Source organism: Rhinolophus ferrumequinum, chromosome 10, assembly GCF_004115265.2.
Source record: "Rhinolophus ferrumequinum isolate MPI-CBG mRhiFer1 chromosome 10, mRhiFer1_v1.p, whole genome shotgun sequence".
NCBI classification, from domain to species: Eukaryota; Metazoa; Chordata; class Mammalia; order Chiroptera; family Rhinolophidae; genus Rhinolophus; species Rhinolophus ferrumequinum.
Window position 1 is genome coordinate 3,388,944 of NC_046293.1, and position 26,231 is coordinate 3,415,174.

Sequence of the window (26,231 nt, forward strand, 5' to 3'; positions counted from 1 at the left end):
GGAGGGCTGTGGAGTGCCAGGCTCCCCTGTCGGGCAGGAGACTCCACTTCACTTTGCCTCGGTTTCCTCTTCCATACAATCAGGGGAGACAAAATGATTTCCCAGTATTTCAAATGACAGCACCGGACAGACAGTAAGGTCTCAGGCCCGGCAGTCAGAAAGTCCAGGCTCGAACTGCCCTTCCTGCTGCTCACCACCTCATGGCTTTGGCCGGTTACAAAACCTTTTCGCCTCTACTTGCCCGTCTATAAAATGGGGATAACAACAGTATGGATTTCATAGAGTAACCATGAAGTTTAAATAAAATCACAATGCCTGGCCTAAAAGAGGCACTCAATAGATGTCAGCTCTCCTTGTGAAACACCCAGATCTGTTATTGTTGCTAGTGTCACAGGGGTCTACCCGGAGGTCAGCAAAGCTGGGCTGTACACTTTGGGTATCACAGAAAACCCAGGATCGCCGCTGTCTGTTCAGTGAGCAACACCACTTAGTTCTCTGGCTGCCCTTTCCCCCAGGGACATGTGAGATGGTTATCGCATCTTGTAAGTCACTGTTTCCCAACCAGCACCCCATGCATGTGTAGATTTCATTAAACACAACACCATTTCGTAGCTTGTTCTTTCTCCCTTTACTGATTTCCAACTAAGGGATGGAACGTCAAGCACAGAGGGAGGAAGAAACAGACGCTCTGGGTACGTGCACATCCATCGGTTGACGCGGTGAGTGTCAATCAGAATGCTTGTCACAGGAAAGGCAGTGGTCCTGACCTTCCAGGAAAGAAACAGGTGACTACAAACTTTCACAACAGCTACAATGTCAAATAACAGGATGAGATGAAACGGTAACAGGAGCCATAATTATCCAAATTGAAGTCATGCAAGACTTCTCTCCATAAATAACGTTTAAATCAAAATGGAAGAATAAGTAGGAGTTGGCCAGTGTAGATGGGAGAATTCCAGGCAGAGAAACAGGATGTGCACATCTGGGGGTGGAACAAGCTCGGGTGCCAGTGGGAGAGGGAGGCCAGCGTGCCAGAAGGACAGTTGGGCAGACCTGGAAACACGCACCCCTGCTCCAGCCAGCACTTCCTACGCACTTCTCTGTGCCAGGGACAATTGAAACGGGTCAATCAGATGCGGTTTGACAGAAACAGGGGTCAATCAGATGTGGTTTGACAGAAACAGGGGTCAATCAGATGTGGTCTGCCCTCAGGGAGCTCAGAATCACATACAGGTGGCAGGCCAGAGGAACTGTAAATGCACTGAGGACACCTCACAAGCTCCTGGGGGCACAGAAGAGGCTTCCTGAGGGCGAGGGCAGGGCTCCTTCCCCTAGGGAAGCTGGGCGCTGTCCTGAAGCCTATCCCACCAGCCTGCAGGCTCCAGAGGGCACAGATGGTATCTCCTCTTTGGTTAGCACTGTATCCCGCAGCTAGAACAGTGCCCAGCACTCAAGAAACGCTGCTGAATGGACGAACGAAAATAATGATAGACACCAGTGAACTGAATCCAGCAACAGGAAAAGGATAGTGAATGAAACATTTGTTGACAGTGGAAATCTGTTCTACCCGGTCGATGTTATAAAGCCATAATAATTAAGACGGTACAGTCTCGTGCTGGGGTAAGGAACAGATAGGGCAGGATCGATGCTCTGAACAGACTAGAGAACCAGAACCAGAACCACGCCCACAGGACAATGATTTATGACAAGGTGGCCCTGCGGAGCCATGGGTGAAAGAAAGGTCTTCTCAATTCTGCGACAACTGCATAACCACAAGAGAAAACTTAAAAACTGAGCCCCTACTGTACACCATAAATAAGGATTAACTTCTGATAGGTTACAGATCTAAACGGGAAAGGTGAAACTATAAAGCTTTGAGACGAAAATACAGAAGAATATTCTTATGGCCTCAGGGTCTTCGGTAAGACACAAAAACCTCTAACCATCGAGGGAAGAAAAAATTCATGAAAACACCACAGAAGTCAGAACAGAGCTCAGCTGTGGGGACTGGTACTGGGTGACAGAGCGCACAAAGGAGCTCTCTGGGGGCATGGGAACGCCCCGTCTTCACCTGGATGGGGGTTCCGTGGGTGTGCACATATGCAGAGATGCTCATTTGCAAGTTTTGCATTTCACTACGTGTAAGTTACATCGCAGTAATAAAGAGATACCACAGAGAAAATAAAAACTCAAGCCTCAGGATTGGAGAGATTATTTCAATACATAGAAATGAACAAAAACTTGATAACTTGAATATAAAAACACATTCCTATGAATCAATAAAAAGGAGAGAGAACATAAATATAGGCAAAAAATTTTTGAACAGCTTCTTCATGACACAGGAAACTCAAATGGTCAAGAAACATAAAAATGTGCTTACTGTACTAATTAGAAAAATTAAAACTGTATCGCGACAATTGTACTGCAGAAAATGACAAGTCATTAACTATGTGAGAAAATACATATACTCATCAGAAAGGCACAAATTCCAAAGTGTGACTGCATCAAGTGTTGGCAAGAACACAGAACAAAGGGAACTCTTGTGTCCTGCTGGTGGGAGGAGCATAAATTGGCACAAATAATTCTGAAAGAGTTTAGTATCATCTAGAATAAAATCGAAGATACACAAACCAGAAAAATCCCATACCTAGAAAAAAACCTCATGCTCATGGGCCAGGATACATGCACGGTACAAAAGTGTCCATAGCAGCATTAACTGTACTAGCCCCAAGGCAAAAATAAGCCAAATGTCCACCAACAGCTAACACATGAATGGATATTAAATTGTCTCAGTATAAACTATACAGTCAACCACCTGCAACGATCGGAATGAATCATACAATTCTGACTTTGAATGACAGACAACCAAACAATGCGAGCCATGGTTCCACTTATGTGAATTCCCCAAATGGCCAACCCAAAGCACCCGGTGTACGGGTGCAGGCACAGGAGCTACCTGGGGAGGGCAGGTCGCGCTGACCCAAGTCAGGCTCATGAGTTGTGATCTGAAGGGGCTCAGGGAAGCCTGGAAGTGTTTTGTCTTGACTGGGTGCTGTTACACGTCCGCTTTATAATCACTGGCAAACAGTACATATATACTCTTTTCACTTTGGGGAACCCACATTGTATTTCTAAATAAATAGTTTTGAAAAATTAGGATGATGATGGAACTGAGACGAAGCGTGGGTTGGTCTGCCAAATGCAGGTCATGTGTTCCGTCAACTAGACAGTGCTAAGAAACACTGTCGCTAACACCTCAGAACTCTTCGGAATTCCGTGGGTTCCACCGTCTTGGCGACTCACGCCGGGCGCCAGGATGTGCAGCACAGCTCCAGTGGCACCATTTTCTTCTTAAAAACCCGTTAGGACTTCCTGGTGCTTCCTAGTTCTGCCCCCGGGAAAACACCTGACTAAGAGCTATGCTAGTTTCTGAAAGTGCTTTAAGGAGAGAAAAACAGCAGTAGTTTTGATTCTGACATATTTTGGTTTCTCTCAAAAATCGGGAAAATGTTTTGATTTTTTATAGACTTTTCCTCCCTGAACCAGCAAGTGCAGCAATCCACCTGCATTTGACAATCATCCTTCTGTGAGCTTGTATGAGAATGTAAAATTAGGCCACCGACCAAAAATGAAGACAAGACTCTCCTGTAAAAGTAAGGCTGGTCATTGTCACATGACACAGCTCAATGGCAGGGTGGACCCTTGTTGTAAACTGGCCACTCACCTCCTATTTTTGCTTCTGCCCACCAGTGAGACTTTTCCACGCCTGGGGCCGTTTTCAAGAGCACTCCACTAACCCTGAAGAGGTCTGTCCATCTCCCAAACAGCGTTTGCTGGCAGCTCACAGAAACCAGGTGCCATGCTGTGTGAGTGCAGGCTGCCCATAAGCCACCGGGCAAGGCCTGCTGCCCTGGGGTCAAATCTGTCTCTACCTCAGAGAAGATGCTCAGAGAACGGGAAGAGTGGAAAGGGGGAGGGTATCTGATAGGTAAAAAAAAAAAAATAGGCTTTATTTTTCTCTCTTCTGGATCTGTGACCGTTACCCAAGTGCAGGGCTGAGGTGGGCCCACAAAACCACGACGACGAGAACGGCCCACAGCAACCGTGGGCTGTCCCTTCCCTCGCCCCGCGTCTCATCCTTGTGAAGCCCCAACTGCAGACAGAAAGCAGACCCCACGTCTCCCCAGAATCTGAGGTGTCTGTCACAGGACACACTCAGGAAACGTGTGGTCAGGGTCCCCCCCATGCTCCATGGGGCTGAAAGGGGGCTCACGTGTGTATTTGCCAACCAGCCCGTGAGCAGGGCTCACTCTTCCTTCACCCAGTGGTCCCGGGCTTGGCACCCGGCCTGCGGTCATTTCATGACCAGCGCCTGCTCACTGAGCTCATTCTTCCACAGACCCAAACACTCGCCCCACAGGGTTTTTTTTGTTTGTTTTTTAAATCTCTTGGTTCTAGAAAAATAAGCGATAGAATCCAACTGTTCCTGCTAGGAAAGACGATCTCAAAGCAACACAGCCAGGGAGTTACTACCTCACTATGCTTGAAATGGTCGTGCCACGCCATGTTTTGACCAGACTCTTCTGTGTCATTGCTAAATTTGAGTAAGGTCATTTTAGGCAAAAAATACTGACATTAGTTGGGGTTACCTGGAACATGTTTCTCTGTGCCAACTTGCGGCAACCCAATCTCTCGAGTGTCTCAGAAAATATATATTCTCTGTGGCAATGGTGTGTAAGCATAGCAATTTCAAAAAGTTATTTATTAAACATCCTAAACCCATCCAAAAGTCACTGCTCTTTTTAATAAGAAAGCAAGTAGAAAAAGGAAACTGGCCAATCATTAACTGTGTGAGAAAATACATGCACCGTAATAACCCTTATTAAGCACAGACCATGTGCCAGGAACTGCTCGAGGCACTTCGGGCCAGGTGCTCAGACTCCTTCGAAAGTCAGCAACTCGTGAAGGCAAACCTACATCCTCGGGGACCGCTGACTGTGACCTGCCAAAGGACTCCACGTCAAGTATGACACGCCCAGTGACGCGGCTGGGGGATGCCATCTGGGGACAAGGTGAGGCCTAATTATCCAGCACGGAAAGGATTTCCTTGTGACTGAAACGCTTCGTGCTGAATATGCTTTCAAAGAATTCCAGAATGCTCTGTGCAGAGAAAGGCTCTCTGGGACCCCAGTACAGCCCCCCGGAGAGTGCACTATCGGCTGATATTTCAGACATTATGACCTAACTACACACCACATACAAAATCTATGAAATACAGAGCTCTCCTTATACTACAGTTTATACGACAGAGAGACTGGGGAGGTGCAGAATGACCAGTGTAAATATCCTCGTTAGAGAAAAGCATCTTGAAAAACAAGTACAGTTGGCCTTCGAATGAGTTTGAACTGCGTGGGTCCACTTATACGTGGGTGTTTGTCAATGAATTCCGCACACACATCTTCTCTTCCTTATCATTTTCTTAACATTTTTTCTCTAGTTTACATTATTGTAAGAACACCGCATATAATACAGATTAACACCCAAAACGTGTTAATCAACTGTTTATGTTTCGGTAGAGCTTCTGGTTAACAGCAGGTTACTAGTTTTGGGGGAGTCAAAAGTTAACAGGTGGATTTTCAACGGGGTCGGTGCCCCTATTCCCCATGTCGTTCAAGGGTCAACTGTATTTCACCCAGAAAATGGAACATTCTGCACTAAGAAAAAAACAGCTATGAAGCCATAAAAAGTCATGGAGGAACCTTGTATTCGTGTCACTAAGTGAAAGAAGCCAGTCTGAACAGGCTACACACTGTCTGATTCCAACTCTGTGACATGCTGGAAAAGGGAAGACTATGGAGACAGTAAAAAGATCAGTATTTGGGGGGGGATGACTGGCAGAGCACAGAGGATTTTTAGGGCAGTGAAAATACTCTGCATGACACTATAATAATGGATACATGTCAGTATATGTTGGTCCAAACCCGCAGAATGTCCAACACGAGGAGAGAACCCTTAAATTATGGACTCTGGGTGATGATGATGTGTTAGTCGCACACTCTGCTGGGGGATATTGAAATGGGGGGGACCTATGCAAGTGTGGGGGTACATGGGAAATCTCTGCACTGTCCTCTCAGTTTTATTGTAAACCTGAAACTGCTCTAAAAAGATAAAGTATTAAATTTTTTTTCTAAAAAAACAAGGAAGGAAAAACAACGATATAACAATAAATCAACGTTTCATGTAGTTTCTAAATTAGATATACTCTCTTAGGTTAGGAAACTCACAACTGCCATGGTGGCTATTTAGGCAAGTACACAGGCCTCATGTTTCCCGGTGACATTCTTTCCCTAGTCACACTCATCAGACAGCTTCCGTTAAGTTAATCAGCCTCAAGGAGCAGCTCCTTAAGAATAAGAATTCCTGGCAATAAGTGTACACATAAAGTTTTGTTTCTGGTCTCAAATCAATTTTACAGGGTGGCACTTAGAACATTAGCAATAACCACTGAGAAGTAAAATTAAGAAAACACTCATCTCGAAGCCAGGCGGCTAACGTGATGGAGTTGCACACCAATTCTGGTGGGTGGGCAGTCGTGCCCTGGTCCCACCCAGACAGACAGTGAGCGAGAGCCAGGCCACCTGCAGACCACACAGTTCACACTGGGCACCTCACCTTGGGAAAGGACGAACTCTCATCGTCTAACTCAAGTGACGAGACCCACCTTCCAGCAATCTTGCTCTTCGTGCAAGTAAACAGACAAAGCAGGACCTGGTGCGTTCTGACCTGAGAGGGAGACAGGGACGAGCTGAGCAAACCAGGCGTAGCACGACACGGCCAGAGGACAGCAAGGAGCAGGAGGTGATGGCGAGAGGGCAGACGGGTACGGCACGCCAGGCTTTACCACGCAGAATCACACCGAGTGTGGTAACCACACGGGAAGTCCTATCCTCTGGGATTGCAGGCGTAAGACAACGCGAAACACGAAACTAAGAGCCTACTGGACACAATCCGAAGGATTGTGTACAACTTGAAGCATTTCATTTTTGTCTCATTTTAAAATAGTCTGATGATTTGCCAAAATACCTGAATATGGAAACACAGTTCATTTTGTGAAAGCCTCATTCATGACATTACATCTGACTTGTCCAGCTCGGCTTCCAGCTCTGGGGAACCAGTTGCTAGGATACCATAAAAGCTATATAACGCAGGTCTTCTTTCCTCTTGCATTTTGAATGGGTCTATTTAGATGCCAACTTGGCCTGCATCTGTGTGTGTTGGGGCGCGGGGCTGCGTGGCGGCAGCGGGTTATCCCCTTAGCGGCCTGGGAGGGGCACCAGTGTGTCCATCGCCCAATCCTTAGCCCCACTCTCGACTCTTCACACAGGGTCCCGGGGAGGTCTCCGCTAATCTGCGAAATTTGTGTTTGCACTTGTGCACTTTGGCTGGGGAGAAAGGTGTGCTCTGGTTCGCACACCATCAATTGCACTAGGTGAGGCGTAAAAGAATCAATGAGAGGCTTTACAAGGGCAAATTAAAGGGTTTGGAAGCCGAACCAAAAATTTACCTTTTTAGAGCAAAACAGCACTAAGAGATTTTCTAGTTTTCAAGTCACGTCAGCATAACAACAGAACAAATGGTAACGGAGTGTTTATCAGTGGCTTAACACTAGGGACACAGAAAAAAATGGAGGGTAGCCCTTGCCCACCAGAGGTCAGACTGGCTTAAGCCAGTCACTGCCTCTAACATCAGGAGGGACAAAGTGAGACTCCGAGAGCAGAAGTGCATCACTTTGTGGCCACAGCACAAGTGCTTCTCTGGTGGGGAAACTCACTGGCACCTTTTACCAACACCAGACCCTGCTAGGAGCACCGTCCTGAAACGTGTAAGACATTTCCCTCCACGCTCTCCTGTCATTGCTGCTTGGCAGGCCCAGTCGCAAGCTGGAGTCCCCATTAAGAAAAGTACAGAACGGGACATGTTTCCATGTTTATTCTAAAATTCCTGCATTCCCCAAGACGTGGCCCTATTATCCAGAGTTTCCAAAATGCACATGAGAACAGACACTGCTACTATGTACGTACGTGTATTTATTATTTAGAAGCCTTTTCTTGTATAGTAGCTATCTAAGACACTACAGAAAACAAATTACTTCAGAACCCACTTTGGTAACACTCCCTTGAGTCCAGGCGGTTCAACGTGGGGTGTGCACTCAGGGTGCAGGAACAAGATGACACAGACCCCGCCTAGGATCAACTTCCTCAAGGGACCGAGTCACATCTCCAGGTACTCCTGTGTCACATTGTCACGGACTGGCAGAGTAACACAGCTGAACCAAGAAAGACCAAATGGAGGTGCTCAGCTCAGTTGAGGGGGATCAAGAAAGAATTCCAAGAGGAAGGGACACGTAACTAAAGCCTTCCAGGAGGAAGGAGTGGGGAATGGAAGAGGGACCTGTTTTGCAAGAAGCCACCATCTCAGGCCTCCGGGATCGACCTCGATCATTGTCTAGGGTCAGAACTCAGCTGTGAGTGGGGACAATGTGCAAGGAGCTCAAGATTAGCTCAAGACTTTTGTCCGACACGGCAGGACACCCACAGGTTCCCTGGGAAAGGACACTTGATAGAAACACTGAGCGAGTCAAGGAAGCACCCACACGGAGGGCTGGACACTCGAATCAGGACCAAAGCACAGGCCTTGCAGGAGGACAAAGCTGGGCTTGCACCCTATCCCTGCCACTCACGGGCTGGGAGAAACTGGACCAGCTTGAGTTGGGCAACTGTGAGCTTTAGTTTTCTCATTTGTAAAATGGAAATAGTTCCCCAAAAAGTCTGTTGCTTTTTTTTATGTGCAAGATAATGTATGCACAAGACTTGGCATATAGAAATAACTGAGTAAATAATTTTAAAATTTTAATGGGAGGTCTAAGAGAATGCACACATCTTGATGCGTCTCCTCATGAGTACACATCACATAACCCCACCCAGACCAACACTCAGGACAGGCCAGCAGCCAGGAGGCCCCTGTGCGCCCCTCTCAGTCCCCACCTCCTACCCCCAAGGTACCCACTCTTCTGACTTGTATCACCACAGGTTAATTCTGCCTGTTCTTGAACTTCGTACAGCATACAGTATATGCTCTTTGAATCTGGCTTCTTTAGCTCAGCGTGTTAGTGAGATGCATCCATCTGTTACAGTTCATTCTTCTATCCTGCTGTATAGTATCCCATGGTATGGACACAACTTATTTATTTGTTTTACTGTGAATATTTGAGTTGTTTTCACTTTGGGCCTATTATAAATAATGGTATGAACGTTCTTGCATGTTTTCTGAGGGACTTATGTGAGCATTTCTCCTGGGGACACTCCTAGGAATGGAGCTGCTGGCTCCCGGGGCAGAGGCATGCTTGGCGTCGGTGACACTGCCATGAAGGCTTCTGAAGGGATTATTCCAATTTACATCTCACCAAAACTGGTCTCTCCACCCTCACCAGGTCCTGGCAGTTCCTCAGCGGGCTAAGTTTGCATTTTTCTGAGGACTGATGATGTTGAGCTCTTTCCACGTTTACTGGCGAGCTGGACTTCCTCTTTTATAAAGTGTGTCTTTTGTCCATTAAAAAAACACACACACACAAAAAACGGAATTATCTTTTCCTTGTTTTGTAGGAGTCCTTTACATAGTATGGGTATGAGGACTTGGTCAGCGGTATACAATGCAATTATCTTTTCAATGTTCTTCCCCTTATAGTGTTTCTCAGTTATAATATGTATGTCCATGACGCCTTCTAGAAGCTCTTCTGTTTTACCTTTCACGCGGAGGTCTAGGATTCATCCTGAATTAACACTTGTGAACGGCGTGAGGTAGGGGTTGTAGGTTTTTCCCCCATTATGGACACCAAATTGATCTAATACTATTTATGGCAATGACCATCCCTAACTCCCTGAACTGCAGTGGGGCCTGTGTGTGAATCTGTTTATGGACTTTCTTCTGTTTTGCAATATTATTCTCATTATTTGAGCTTTACCATTGACTCACAGTGCAATCATAGATGATGAAAGTTCACCTTTCTCCTAGGGATTAATAGCTTGAATAGGATATTTGTACAAGAACATCTATTTGTTGAGAAACTATATGCTAGGCCCTTTACAAACATGGTGACATTTTACACTCACCATCACCCGTGGGGTAGGTCCCACTTTAGACAAAGAAGCTAAAACTCACGGGGTTAAGTAAAGTGCTTAGAATTTAAGAAGTGGCCGAACCTGGGTTGGTCTGTCCCAAGAGCTGTTGCTCTTGCCACTAGGCCATACTTCTTCAACATGGGATTACGGGGGGGAAACACTGTTTTCTTATTGTTCCTAGAAACTTACATTTCTGTATGTAAGTGAAACTTACAAATGAGGTCTTTCAATACAAAAAAAAAAAAAAAAAAGGAAGGAAAGAGAAAAAAAAGGGAAAAAAAAAGAAAACAGAAAAAAAAAAACTTGTTTGGACTCTCATTCTAACCCTGTCCCCTTCCCCTCCAATAAAAACAACATTAAAAAAAACCCACATCAAGGACAAGTGATCAAAACACAGATCAAAAAAGGATGAAAGAAAACATTTCAAATAAAGTTCAGCTGTTTCTATTTGGAAACAACAACAAAAAAATCCCACTTGCCACAATAAACTGACAAATAAGAAACGGACCCTGTGGTAGTGCAGCTGGAATTTTCCGATGGCGTTTGCTACTATGTCATTACTGTGGGTGATCCACAAGTGAGCGGGTGAGTGAACAGCTGGGCGCTGGCTGGGCCTGTGTCGCCGAAGCAGCAGCCCAGGACGCGCCTTCAGAGTTAGCCACCCCTTTGAGATGACGTCTTTTCCCTGGAACTGGAAATCCCCGCTGGCCTCTAGAATCTACCTCCAAGAAATGGGAGAGTAAGCCTTCCAGCCTGGTCCCGGGCCCAGGGGAGTTTTTAGCTCTAGTTTTCTGGTATGCCAGCCTGAAGTCCCTTATCCCCAAGGGTGGCCAAAAAAGGAGAGGGCTTCACGGGGTCCCAACCACGGATTTCCGGTGGGGAGCAAGGACTGCTGTCCAAAGGTACAGCGAGCCCTCACCCCACCACATGTAGGTGGTTTATGGGCACGGCCAGGGGTCCAGAGTGACCAGAGAACGAGGTACTTTCATTCACTAACATTTAACATCAGCACTGTTCCTAGTCTAAGCATAGCCAAAATATCTATTGCTTTTTAACACAACATATTGTAGCTAAAGTTCAACGAAAGTTTGGCTGGTGTTCATTATTAGGACGCGGTGAAACCAAACAAATTTGAAATAATATCACTGCCAAACCAAGTGTAATTAATTCACGGAAGAATCGAAGAACTCATGGGAGAAATTTCTCGTGCTCAGGATCCTCCCCAACAGAATATACACATGTACACACATGTATTCACCACGCTACCATGTGTTCATTTTCTTGTTTATTCATTTACTCTACAGAAACACACCATGAGTGACTCCCAGATTTCCGGACAGAGCAACTGGAGGGATGGAGACATTCACCCATCTACTGAGGAAGAGGGGGCAGTTCTGTGGGGAGACAGGAATAGTTTAGCTTTGGCCATGCCAGGTTTGGAACAGCGGTGAGACATAGAAGCAAAATGTTACGCAGGGTGTTAGCCACACGTCTGAGTCTCAGGGAGAGGTTTGCCTAGAGGTTAAGTTTAGGAGCCACAGGTGAAGAGATGGTATTTAAAGCCATGAGAATACTCAGATGACAGCTCTGTCTCCCCACCTCCAAGGTTCCTAGTCTGACTCAAGCCACTGTCATCTCTTGCCTGGAAATGGTAAGAGCTGCCCTACATTCCATGGGCCCAGAAGAATGTCTGAGATGCAAAAGGTATTCAGTAAACACTGAATGAATAAATGAATGAGAGGCGGGGTTCCGTAGGAAGAAACATCAGGTGGGAAGAGGGCGCTGAGCTCTGGGAGGCCCAGTACTCAAACTCTGTAAAGTTGTGATGAAGAGGAAGCAACAAAGGAGACAGACAGGGAGGTGCCAGGGAGACGTGAAGAAAACCAAGAGAAGGTGCAATCATGAACGCCAAGAAAAAAGTGGTATGTGAAGGAGGAAGTGATTAATTCTGTCGAACTGAGTTTTATTATGATGAGAACTGCAAAGTATCCACTGATTTGGGCAATACGGTGGGGACTGGCGACAATAAGCAAATGAGGAAGCTTATGACACATTCATCTATCTATACTCCCTTTTGAAGACCTACTGGCATTTTTTAAGAAGCATAAACCCACAAGGACAAAAAGAATTTCAGAAGCCGAAAGGCAGGCAGACAGACACGAGGCTTATGGCTGTGCAATGGCTCTAGCAACTAAGCAAACCCAGCGGAGCTGATCCTACAAGTCAATCGGCCCTGTAGAACCCCCCCAAACTCAGGTGTCGGTGACCACATGTACCCCTTTAATGTGAAATGAAGGTAAAAATTAAAACAGAAGGTTTGTTTGCAAATTTTGAAAAGCAAGTGAACCTCCAGTTCTCCCCTCAATCTCAATAGAAGATTGGAAGATTCATTAATTTAATAACAAGGGTAAAACAGAGACTCCCTGGAAAGGAGGATACCAGACACAATAGAGGGTGCAGCTACCACACTGGAAATCGTGGAATTAAGGGAAAGTATCCATATTAAAGTGTTGAGAACCTGCAACCATCCCAACAGAATACTGGCACCTGGCATATGCTCTCCACAGGAGATAAAAAAAATGGAGGTAAAAGAGAAACATTTTCAAATAAACTCAGTTCCCCACCAATGGACGTAATTTAAAGGAAATCCTAAAAGAAGGACTTCAGGCAGAAGGAAAATGATTGCAGATAGCTGGAGAGAGATAGAAGGGGGAGAGGGCTGGGAAACTAGTAAATATGTGGATAGATCTAAATGAACAATGAATTTGTAAAACAACAATAATAGTTTATGGGGTTTGAAAAATAGAATGAAGATATTTATCAGTAACAGCATATAAGCTGGGAAGTGCTAAATGGTCCTGTATTATGTGGGAAGGGGGTAAAGGTTTGAGAAACATTAAACATTGCTTAGTTAAGAATGCATATTATAATTTCCTAGGGAACTATTAACAGAACAGAAAAAATAATAAAGAACTTTTAAACTAGAAAAAGACAAGAAATTGAATTATAGAAACAATCCAAAATAAAGAAAAAAATAAAATAGAAAGGACAAATACAAAGGCTTAAGTATAAATATATCAGTAATTACATTAAATATAAATGGGACAAATGCAATAGCTAAAAAATAGTCAAACTAGATTAAAACAACTACTATATGCTGTTTATAAGAAACACCTTGGGTACAGAAAGGTTGAAAATAAAAGGACTGAAAAGGTTATACCATGTAAATACCAACCAAAAGTGCTAGAGTAACTATATTAATATTAGGCAAAAAAGACTTTAAGGCAAAAAGCATTTTTAGAGATAAAGAGAGTCATTTTATAATAACAACAGGGACATATCTCAAGATCTATCTTACACACCTCTATCTAGTAACATTATCTCAAAATATATAAAGGAAAAAATTTATACAGCTAAAAGGAAAAATAGACAAATCTATAATCATAGGCTAGTATTTAAAAATCTCTTTCTCTGTAACTGATAAACCAAAGTAGATCAAAAACAAAAATCAATAAAAATATGAAAGTTTTACAGACTTTGACCTAACGTATAAATGTAAAACACTGCACCCCACTACTGGAGAGTAGATGTGCTTTGCAAGCACACACAGAACATTTGCAAAAACTGCCCAATAATGAATGGGTCATAAAGCAAGTGTCAGGAAATTTCACAGGACACAGAACATCAAGTATGTGGTCTCTGATCATAATGCATTTGTACTAAAAATCAATCTCCAAAAGATAAGTAGAAATTTCCTATTTGTTCAGAAATTAAGAAATGAATTTCTAAATAATCTACGAGTCAAAAAAGAAACCATAATAGAAATCAGGAAACACTTTAAATGAATGGTAACAAAAATAATATATTCACTGAGCTGGGACAATTATGTGTCCACGTGGAAAAGTATAGAAATAGATCCCAAACTCACACCACACAAAAAAAATCAACTCCAAGTGAATTACTATACAGTATTCAGACTACAGATTATCATCATGACCTGAGGGTAGGAAAATAATTCTTTAACAAGATACACACCCCCAAAAATCTAATCGTAACAGAAAAGTGATAAATTTGACTAAAAATTGAGAATTTCTGTTAATTAAAACAAACTATAGAGAATGACAAGGTAAGTCACAGAATAAAAAAAGTATTAGCAGCACATATAGCTGACGAAGAACTTCTATCTAGAATGTATAAAGATACACAAATAAATACAGAGATAACCCAATGAAAACACAGGCAAAATGGTTTATCCAGTACATTTTACGTACACATACATGTACACACACACACAAGCAACCCAAATAGCAAACAAACGTTTTAGAAGACACTTGGCTTCGTCAGTCATGCAGGCAACAGTAAATGGGATCTGTCCTCTTAACCACAGTGGAAGTGAGGGGGGAGGACAGGACGTGGCATACAAGTGCCGAATCCTTGGGTCACAACAAATAGATAACATCACAATGTGATATATCAAGAAGCAACAGCAAAGCACACCGTTTAGGAAGACAGAAGCAACTACCAGAAGAGCTGAGAGAGTGAACTGAAGAGTGTGGAGGGTGGAGCCAGAGATCTCGGACCCCCATTCAACACCTTTTGGCATTAAAAAAAGTCAATTCAGATGTAGGATTTTGATGAATAAACAGCATAGGAAAACACACCCCCTAAGAACGAAGTGCAGGAGAAGAAGGAGCAAGGTGAGGGTAACTGGTAATCTTCAGGAAGCACTGCCTGCAAGGGGGTGGGGGCTGACAGCATAGAAGGGGCACTGGTGTGCCTTTACTTGTCACCTGTAGTAGTCCGTACTGTCTGCTGTGACCACTACCAAGGCCAGGCTGTAGCTTATGGCTCACGTGGAAGGACCGAATTTCTGGACTCTAAATGTAACACATCCTTGTTTCTGATCAACCACTTTCTCCCTTGCTCTGATATTTCAGTATGTTATCTTATACCTTATGCATATTTTATATGCCTTTAAAATCTGGTAGCTTTAATTAATAAAACTCTAAAGAATGACTGAATACACATCACACTAAACATATAATGTTCTACCTTTTCTTGACAATTTAGAGGTGATTCTGGGAGCTTGTAATGCTTCATCATCATCATAAAAACCAGTTATCTCTATAGAGTATCCATGTAAATGTTTTCAACTTATAATTCTGAGTAATTTCTCCGCTACAGGAAGACTTACTATGGTTTCTCTGTCCCCTCCCAGACTGGTGAGCAGGCAGTGTGGCAGGTGGCAGGTGGCTAAGAACCAGGCACACACGGCAAGTTTGAATTCCGGGCCTGATCTTTAGGACAAGTCACTGAGACTCACCTACTTGCTCATCTAGGAAACAGGGCAGGTGATCCCAACAGCACTGCCCATGGTGCCGTCTGGTGCAGACACGGTCACGTGTGTAAAGACAGCAAGGGCTCCCTAACTGCCCTGAGGGAAGAGATTGCATGAAGGCTGTGGGCACCGATCGTGCGTGGCTGAGGGGCTCAGTGTCCTGTGCACCGGAAAAGCCAGACTGGTGACAAAAACCGTTTTCACTAGAAGGTCAGTACAGGGAACAGACAAGTAAAACAGTGGGTGCACTTCCTTTGTCACAATGAATCACCCTTTTCATCAGGAAATCGACACCAGCACCTGAATGTTTTCCTACTGCTTTCCTGCAATGAAAAGCTTTCTTCTTTCCTTCCTCCTTTCCCTTTCTGGACCGAAATACTTTCAGAACTCGCAGGAGCCCAGCGTGATGCCGATGACGACGCCATGCAGCAAGCCCACTGTCTCACCTAGAGGACAGTCTGAGGCGGTCTGTCTTTCCCTGACCAAGCTTGTGAGCTGTCTGCTCTTTGACATTAAGAAATTTTTTCCTATTGCTACTCAGACACGACAGTATCTTCAGCATAAATGAGCATTTTTCCACCCAGTCAGGGGAATGTGACTTCAAAACGCCCCTCTCCTCCGCCTCCTGTCCTCGGCTGGGCTCCTCACTGTCTTCCTAGGGTCACAGCTCCAAGTTCCGACAAGGGCCTTAGGTGCACCCCCCCCCCCCCCCCCCAATTAACACAAAGCCAAGGCAAGGGTCTGGCCGGGCGTTTAGCTCTCACCAGGGAAGGTCCTGAAATTAACCACTTTTTCTCTCAACCTAAAAAGGCTCTATCCGGTCCCTGGTCCCTGGCCACCGCACTAGGCCAGTTTCCTACAGCGCAACTACTTGGCGAAGCAAGTCCCCTGGGAACACCCCCTCCCCCCCAGTCTAGGTAAGGGCAAGGGTCAGAGCCCCAGCTTCAGTCACAGACGATCCCAGGACAGGACCCGTCGAAAATGAGAGCTCAGTGCCATTGGAATGTCTCTACTATTGCCGGGGTCTCAATGTCCCTCATGCCTCTATGTCACCAAACCATTGTCTAAATGGCTCTCCCAAAGGACTGAGTACTTAGAATCTTTACAGCAAAAGAATGCAAAATTCTTCACATTTACTCCAAAGAACACATACACGGTTTGGAAAGGTGACACTGGTAACATGCAGCACACACAGGGGCCCCAGAGTTTTAAGGTCCTTTCCATCAGAAGGCTGGTTTAGGATGTTCTGTTTACCTTAAACATTTCAGCTCACTGATCGGACAGCACCTAACTCTGAGCAAGTGGCATAGTTCTGAGGAAGAAGCAAGTAAGAAAGCATGCCAGCTGCATGTCACATGAATCCCAGGAAGGGGACTTGGTGCGCTAAGGCCCCTGGTTGGGAACCAATGCTCCGTGATTCACATGCAAGGATACAAGGGTTTCTGTCATCGGGCCTGCAGCTGTCCAGGATCAAGGGAATGCCATCCAACTCATTGACCTAGAGAGAAAGGACAAGACACATTTACACGCTGGAAACAGCCTGGGTAGCATCAGAGATTATAGATGATGCATTTCTTTTTTTATTTCCTTCTTCATTGCTAAGCTGCTGCTGGTGCAATTACCTGAAACACACCTCCATCAAACCAGAAATACTTAACGACAGACATGTAGGCAATGGAGGACATGTAGGACTTTTTTTCTCCTCTTCCTCAAAAATGTTGGGGCAACTGGGTAGCCATATAAACAAGGATAGAAGTAGATCTCTTCCTAACATTGTTCACCAGGATAAACTCCAGATGGTCTGAGTTTACAGTTTACTAGTATGAGTAAGTGAATTCTCTTTCTAAGCTATGAGTAGGAAAAGCTCTTCTATGATTCAAAATCCAGAAACCTTAGGGAATGGGTTTTAAAATTGGACTAGATTTTTTTAAAAAAAGGCAAATGAAAACTGGAAAAATTATTTGTAAGATATCACAAAGGGTTAATATTCTAATATATTAAGAACTTGTAAAACTTGAGAAAAGACCAACAATCCAATAGAAAAATGGATGAAACACATGAACAGAAATGGCACAGAAAAAAAAGAAATGCAGGTGGACCACAGAGATATCAGAATACGCTCAACTCTTTTCACAGTAAGAAAAAGCTTAAGTTACTATCACACTGAGATGCCATTCCCCACCTGTCCAAATGGCAATACCTAGTCCAGAAACTATTGATTTACTCTCTTTTGATCCAGTAATCCCATTTCTGGGACTGTAGATAAACATATATCGTCACATGAAATTTTATTCGCATAAGGTTATTCATTGTGGCACAATTTCTATTTTTGTAACAGTTTTATTCAGATTACAGTTCACATGCCATAAAACTCACCTTTTTACAGCATACCGTTCAGTGGATTTTAGCATATTCACAAAATTGTGGGATCACCACCACTGTCTAATTTAGAACACCTTCATCACCCCAAGGAGAAACTCCACCCTCCCTCTCCAATCCTGGCAACCACTGATGTACTTTCGGCCTCTGGATTTGCCTACTCTGGAGGTTTCATACAAACAGGATCATTCAATATGTGGCCTCTTTCACCAAGCACAATGCTTTCAAGGTTCACCCACATTGTAGCATGTATCAGTACTTCGTTCCTTTTTATGGCTAAATGGTATTCCATTGTCTGGACAGACCCCATTTTATTTAGCCATTCACCTAGTGACGGGGGTCTGAGTTGTTTCCACCTTTTGACTATTATGATATTTGTCTCAACCTTTTGGCTATTACGATAATGTTGCTATCATTTACGGTACATGCATGTTTTTGATGGGCATATGCATTTTAGTATCTTGGCTGTATACCTAGGAGTGGAATTGCCTGTTTCTTAGGTAACTCTATATTGGACATTTTGAGGCACTGCCAGACTGTTTTCCAAGGTGACTGGCTGCACCATTTGACATTCCACCAGCAATGTGTGAGGGTTCCAATTTCTCCACATCCTGCTCAACACTTGTTATGGCCTGTCTTTTATTTTAGTCACCAGTGGGTGTGACGTGGTGTGTCATTGTGGTTTTGATTTGCATTTCTCTGATGACTAATGATTTTGAGTGTGGCAAATTTATAACAACAAAGGTCCTGGAAACAACTCAAAAGTCCGTCGATGCAGGCCACGGCACAAGTACAAAACCCGTCTATGTAGCTGTGAAAATGAATGGAGATGATCGAGATATACTGCTATGGAGGGATCACCAGACTAGAACGGGAAGTGAAATAAAGCCAAGTGCAGAACGGGCTTACATGGGAACCTCTGGTATAATAAGGGAGAGAAACATACAGACTTTCTTATGTTTCTAAAAAGAAATGATGAAGGGTTAAGTAAAAAACTACTAATGGTTATCCAGAGGGCAAAGAAGAGATTGAGGTGGAGGAAACAGGAATGGAGGTTAGACCTCCGGAAATGTACCTGGTGTCTAATTCTGCCTTTGGAATCCTGTATATAGTTTACGTAATTTTTAAAAATGAAATTGATAAAGCTATGAAAAACAGAAACAAATTAATCTGATGACATGTAAAACAAAGAAAAATCATTTCACAGAGTTAAAACAGTCTTTTGACTTTGCATCTCTAGTGAGATGTATCCTAAATTCATAGAGAACTACACAGAAACCTTAAAGCCGCATTCAGTTGTCTGAGCATAACAGATCGGCACTGTTATTTTCCACGGGTTATTGACACATTTACGTTAAAGCAAATGGGTAATTAACCATTAAGAACAAGATTTTCAGCCTCAAAAAGAAGTTAATTTTACGTTTAAATTAGGAATATTAGCATGAATTCATGACATATTTTTCTCTTTCTAAAAAACATTTATTTCCTAGCTGTTTACTGAAAAGCCCAAGAAGCAACGACAAGCCAGGAGCAATGATCGTTCCGGTACAAGATGAACTATTATAAATATCACTCCAATGAAAGAAGCCAGACCTCCAGTTGCCTGGTGCCCAGACGTGCTGAAGACCGGGAAGAGAGCAAATCCAACTTCCATCCCTTCTTCCAGGCACTGAGGTGGGTGGGAAATGAAGTACTGTTTAACAGACACCCAGCATGCACTCGGTGCTGACAGACACCTGAATGATTTCCTTATTGGTTGCGTTTCACAGATAACGGAAGTAAAGGCCCACACGTTAAATACCCTCCCGATGGTCACGTAACTAAAAATGTGAGTCAAAGCGAGGCCCGGAGACCACTGCCAGTCCCCAAGGACAGACAGCGAGGAGAGGGTCAGGCTACGGCTGCGGAATCTTATAATAAAATTTGGGCTTGCATTTTGTCTTTAAAAATGTTTCTTTCTCTAGTAATTCATCTGTATTGTATTTTATAAACATATTGGTTCAGGATGGTTTCGGGGTATTGGTCCAGATAACTGGTTCTTCCCCACAGAGAGTTTGCGAAGCTCTGGCAGGGAGGGTTAGACCGCGATACAGGGTTAGAGCTGAAAGGGATCATGAGTTTGAGAACCAGAGAGAAACTGTACTCAAAGCTTCCCAAGCAGCCCTCACATCCCCACGTCTCCTCCAATGACCTGCCACGCAGCTCCCAGCAGGGCGGACAGGGTGCTACCAAGTGTCCAAACGGGAGAGGGGAGCTCTGTCAAATGCGTTCGCCTTGGGGCGAGGAGGTGACACACTGAAAAGGAGCAAGGGCCTGGTGACTAGCAGAGAGGAAGGACACGCTGCTCCTCACCGGCTCTGAGAACGTGTGAGCCAAACCCGTCTGGGATACAGGTCATCTGCAGGCCGCAATGAGCTTGCTGTTTGCGCTCAGGGTTTGGTTTTGTTAGGGGACCATACGGCGTGGGACTCAACGGGCTTCTCTGAGGAAGCGACATTTAGCTCAAGATGAGGAGAATGACTAGGAATAGAACAGACAAATGAAAGGGGCTGTGCAGAATGCTCTGGCCAGGGTGGGCATGTGCAAAGGCGGGGAGGTGGGAGGAACATGGAGCGTCAGGGAACTGGGATGCGCACAGAACAGGGGTAAGTAGGAGCCCGAGTGCCAGGGTCAAGACCAGGTCTACAGCACTTGTGAGCTGCACTGCAAGCAAGGCACTTACCCTCTAAGACCCAATCTTCTCATGTGTGAACTGGAGACGATAGGGCGGAGTTCAAAGGGGACTGTGAGAATGGAATGGATTACTCTAAGTGGCACACAGTAAACTCTCCAGGAAGGGCACCGGGCGTGACGGCGACAGCTGGTAACACTGAGTGCTGGTAACTGCCAGTTCAGTTGGCCAGGGCCTGAAAGCATGAGGACATGGGAGGATACCTTTCTTACAGCCGAGTATACAATTCTGCTTCATAGTGGGCAAGATTATAAATTTATGTTCAAAAAGCAGTTTTGTGGGTAAGAGAAATAAAAGGACTCAGGCTCTATTATTCAATGTAAGAGCGACGTCTCATTTTCCGGGGGTGGGGGGAGAATTCTCAGACACGCTAAATGGGTAAGATAAGATGTTCTTTAAAGGAAATGAAGTCACGCACTAAAAACTAAAATTGAAGCAGGCAGTAAGGGTGCATTAAAGACTCCCTGAAAATGATGGCTACTCCAGAGTCGCGGCTGAACTAAGGGTATGCTTCCTTAGCTAAACATTTCTCATTCACACCAACACATTATGAAATGAAACAAAATAAATGTTTACATAAACTCATTAAATATTGGTAACATAAATGACCTAGTCTAGACAAGGATGGCAGGGGCATCCTGACAAACAGGTAAGTATACACTTAGGAATGAACACAGGAACAGTGCTGAGGAAGAGCGTATGGATGCACCATCGTCAGGAGGAGTGACTGACAGCACAGTTGTGTGATGACCAAGCTCAAGTCCACGGCTGCAGACATGTGTGGAGCTCATGTCTGGGGCAGGGGAGACAATTAGGAAAGTAACACGTTTTCTTCTGCTCGCTCTTCATAAAACAAGGAAGTTGTTTGTTTTTTCAATGAACATGTTGGGAACTGATTCTAGACCCGTAATAAATGAGTCACGAGTTGTACCTCATATCAAGGAGCCAAGCGCAGTCAACGCTTTCCCTCAGCTAACACATCCCAACAGGACAACCTGCCCGCGTTAAACAAACTAACATTTCGCCTCTGGAAATAAAAGTGTAAACAGAAGGACAACTGGTTGGTTTGCTAACTCTTCTCTCCCCCCTTAGCCAATAATCTCAGAGAATGCACTCTGCAACACACCCACCCCTATAACATCTGATCTCCCTGGGGAAAGTGTATTAGGTTAACAGAAAACACAGCCTCAATTATTCGCTGCTCTCCCATTGAAGGGTAAATACCGAAACCTGAAGAAACACAAGACCACGTTACCAACACAGGACCAAATCTTCTTTGGACCAAAACTCCTTTTCAAACAGTGAAGTGAGCGTGGCATTTGGTAAACGTTGTGTTCGTAACACACCTCCTCAAAACAAACGCACAAATGAAAAGATCACCAGCGTCCTCGTGCAGAAGTGAACAGTGAAGCACCTTTTTGGGGCGTATGGGCCAGTCCCGAATCTTTTATGAAGTGCCGTTCAAATCTTCTGCCCGTTTGATGAATTGGGCTGTTCTTTCTTGAGTAGTATGAGTCCTTCACGTGATTTGGCTATGAGTGAGTCCTGTCCCAGACACACGCATTGCACGAGTATTTTCTTCTCTTCTGGGCTTGCCTTTTCATTTTCTTAATCGTGTGTTTCAAAGAGTATAACTTTTCAATTCAGATGAACCGTTTATTGTTTTCATGATGAGTGCTTTTTGTATCCTCAGAAATCATTACTCACGTTTTCTTCTTTGAGTTTTATAGGTCTCGGTTTTGTATTTCCATTTTAAATCAATTTTTGACCTTGGTGTAAGATAAGGTACTTTTTATTTCCCGTAAGGATATCTGATTTCTCCAGTACCATGTGTTGACAAGACTAGCCTTTCCTCATTCAATCTATTTCTAACTGTTCCGTTCCTCTGACACAGACATATCTTTATTTATGCCACTACCACACTTAGTCAGCCTTGTAGTAAATCATGGAAGAAGTGTAATCCTCCAACTTTGTTTTTTAAAAGTTGTTTTGACTATTGCATCAGTTTGCTAGGGCTGCTGCAACTAACTACCACACACTGAGTGGTTCAAACGACAGTTTCTTCTCTCCCAGTTCTGGAGGCCAAAGTCTGCGACCACGGTGCTGGCAGGACTGGTTCCTCCTGAGCTGGGGAGGAGACTGCGTCCCATGAACGTCTGGTGGTTTGCTGACAATCTCTTGGTTCCTGGGCTTGTAGATCTCTGCCTTCACCTTCAAATGGCATTATTCTTGTCTACGTGATGTGTCTCCAAATGTCCCCTTTTTATAAGGACACCAGTCATACTGGATGAGCGGCCCACCCTATCCCCGTACCACGTCATCTTAACTAATACATCTCCCACAACCCTATTTCCAAATAAGGTCACATTCTAGGTACTGGGGGTTAGCACTTCAACATATGAATTTTGGGGTCACACAATTCCCACAACAGTTATTCTAAGTCTGTCAGTTTCCATCAAAAGTTTAAAACCACCCGATCAATTTTTACAAAAAAGGCCTCCTACATTTTTGACTGGTATAGTGTTCACTCCATACATCAACTTGGGGAAAACAGATTATCTTAACAACAGTGAGCTGCCCATTAAATGAATATGGTAGATCTGTCTGCTTAGGTCTTGTTTAACTTCTCTCAGCGATGTCTGATGGTTTTCGGAGTACACGTCTTCCACCTATTTTGCTAAATTTATCCCTAAATATTTCACGTCTCATAATGCTATTGTAGGTAGTATTTAATATTTTTCTAATTATCCTTTACCAGTTTTAGGTGATATAAATTGTGTGTGTGTATATATACAAACACAAATACACACACACACACACACACACACACACACACACACACACACACAGTGTCCTCATCCACCTTATTCACTGGATCTGGCACCGTGCGACTTCTGGCCCCAAAGTCAAAATGACCGAGAAAGGTAAATGTTTTGCATTGATTCAGGGCATCGAGGCAGCCACGACCACGCAACTAAAGACACTCACGAAAGAGGACATCCAGAACTGCTTCAGAAAGGGGCAAAAACGATGGGTAAGTGTGTTCGAAGCGAGGGGGAGTATTTTGAGGGGGATTAATGGCAATGTGTCCTTTACTGTAATAAATTTTTTTTTTAATTTAAACATTCACCATAAGTTTTGGCCACTGTGTGTGTGTATACTGTGACCATTCAAAATTCACTTTGCATAACTTTCTTGTAAATTCCTTAACATATGTGATCTTCCCATTTATGGATGAGACAGTTTTACATCTTCTTTCAATTATGTATGCTTATTTCTTTTTCTTGACTTAATGGATTGCTTGGGACCTTCAGTGAACTAGAATGGTGAGAGCAGACATTCTTGCCCTGTCCCTATGTTCATGGGGAAATCAGTCAGTCTTTCACCATACAGTACAAAATTAGCTGTTGAATTTTTTTCAAATAGATGCCCTTTATCAAGTTGAGGAAGTTCCTTTATACTTTTATTAGTTTGCTGCAAATTTTTGTTATGATTGCGTGTTGAACTTTGTCAAATGCTTTTCCTCTATATAACGAGATAATTACATCTCTTTTCTACTTTTATTCTATTAATATGGGGGCATCAAAATGTTTGATTTTCTAATGTTGATTCAACAGTGCATGGCTGAGATAAACCATCATTATTTGTGATGCATTATCATTTTATATAGTACAGAATTCAATTAGTTAATATTTTGAAAACATTTTGTTTCTGTTATGATTCTATTCATGTGCATGGTTCTACTGTTTGGTTTTTTTCCTTGTAAGGCTTTTGTCTGGATTATATCAAGACAAATATATTGCTGGCTTCATAAAATAGGTTGAAAAGTGTTTCCTCCTCCTTTATTTTCTGAAAGTCAAAGATTGGGTATATTTTCTTTCTCAGGTACTTGACAAAATTCACTTTTGAAACAATGTATGCTTGGAGATTTTGTTGTGAGAAGTTTTAAATCACAAATTCATTTTTAAAAATACAGGCTGTGGAGATTTTCTACGTAATCTTGATTCAGTTTTGGTATTTTGTGTCTTACAAGGAAAATTTCCCCATCATCTAATTTGTCAAAAATTTTGGCACAAAGTTGTTTATAATATCCCCTAGTTATTCTTCTAATGCCTGTAGTATCTGTAGTGATGGCTCCCCCTTCATTCCTGATACAGGTAGTTCGTTTTTTTTTTCTCTTGGCAGGTTTATCAATCTTATTGATCTTTTATCAATCTTACTTACCTTTTCAAACATCCAGCTTTTGATTGTACTGATTTTCTCTAATGTATGTCTGTTTTCTACTTCAACTATTTCCATTCCTGTTTATTATTTCTTTTCTTCTACATACTATGGCTAATCTGCTCTTGGTTTTACTAGCTTCTTCAGGTGGAAACTAAGATCACTGATTTTAAATCTTTTTTTGTTTTCCAGCATAAGCATTTGAAACAACTTCCTAAACACTACTTTATCTCCATCCCACACATTTGTTGTGTTTTCATTTTCATTCAGTTCAAAATATTTTCTAATTTCCATATGATTTCATCTTTGACATATGGGCTATTTAGAAGTGTGTTTAATTGTCAAATATTTGGAGATTTTAAAGATATTTTGCCACTGATTTCTAATTCAATTCTGTTATAGTCAGAATGTGCTGTTTGATTTGGATTCTTTTAAATTTATCGAGGTTTTAGGGCCTAGCAAATGGTCTATCTTATGAATGTTCCATGTGTACTGCAAAGAATGTATATTCTGCTGTTGGTGTTTCTATAAAATTTAATTGGTCAAGTTGATTGATGGTGTTCAAGTTTTTTATATTCCTCCTGAATTTATTTCAGCTTGTTCTAGAATTTACTAAGAGTGTTTAAATCTCCAATTATTATTAGAAGATCTATTTCTCCTTTCAGCTGTCAGTTTTTTCTTCATATAATTGAAGCTCTGCTACTAGCAATGTTTAGGTCGCTATGTCTTCCTGATGCATTGACCCTTTAATTACTATAATATATCCCTCTGTATTATCTAATATACCTGTTCTCAAGTCTATTTTGTCTGATATTTATATAGATTTCTTGTGTTTGCAATATCATTTTCATTCTTTTACTTTTAACCTATCTTCATCTTTACAGTCAAAGTGTGTTTCTTGTAGACAATTATATAATTGTCTTGCTTTTTAAATCCAGTCTAATAGTCTCTGTCTTTTAACTGAAATATTTAAGCCACTTACTTTTAATGTACTTATTAATAGGGTTGGGTTTAAGCTTATCATTCTGCCGTTTGTTTTCTATTTGCCCTGACTTTTCTTTTTTTCCTTTTTCTTCTTTTCCTGACTTCTTTTAGGCTGCGTATTTTTTAATGTTCCACTTCTTTCTCCACTATTGGCATATTATCTTTTTCTTCAATAATAATAATTTTTTAAAAAAGGTTGTTCTAGGGGGTTAGAGTACGTTATCTTAAACTTGTTATAGTTTATCTACAAATAATATTGCAGCAGGTCCTCGAATAATGTCATTTTATTCAACATTGTTTTGTTACATTGTTGACGAGGAAAAAAAACACAAATCATGATTCCCAGGCAGGGCCACTGTCTGAGTTTTCTCTGGGTACTCTGGTTTCCTCGCACGTCCTA

General features: G+C 42.9%; 1 protein-coding gene across 2 annotated transcripts in view; it reads right to left on the reverse strand.

Moving 5' to 3' along the window:
- The window catches only part of ATXN10 (ataxin 10), a 146,052-nt gene that overhangs the window by 11,550 nt on the left and 108,271 nt on the right, over positions 1-26,231 (reverse strand). The window contains exons 10-11 of one of the 2 annotated variants that reach the window (XM_033117021.1): positions 16,951-17,014; positions 11,451-11,693 (exon numbers count right to left, since the gene is read on the reverse strand). In XM_033117021.1, the coding sequence (XP_032972912.1) occupies positions 11,659-11,693; positions 16,951-17,014 (99 nt within the window). In that variant the 3' untranslated portion in view covers positions 11,451-11,658. Of the gene's footprint in view, positions 1-11,450; positions 11,694-16,950; positions 17,015-26,231 lie in introns of those variants that run through there. The other variant, XM_033117020.1, reaches the window with a different exon arrangement.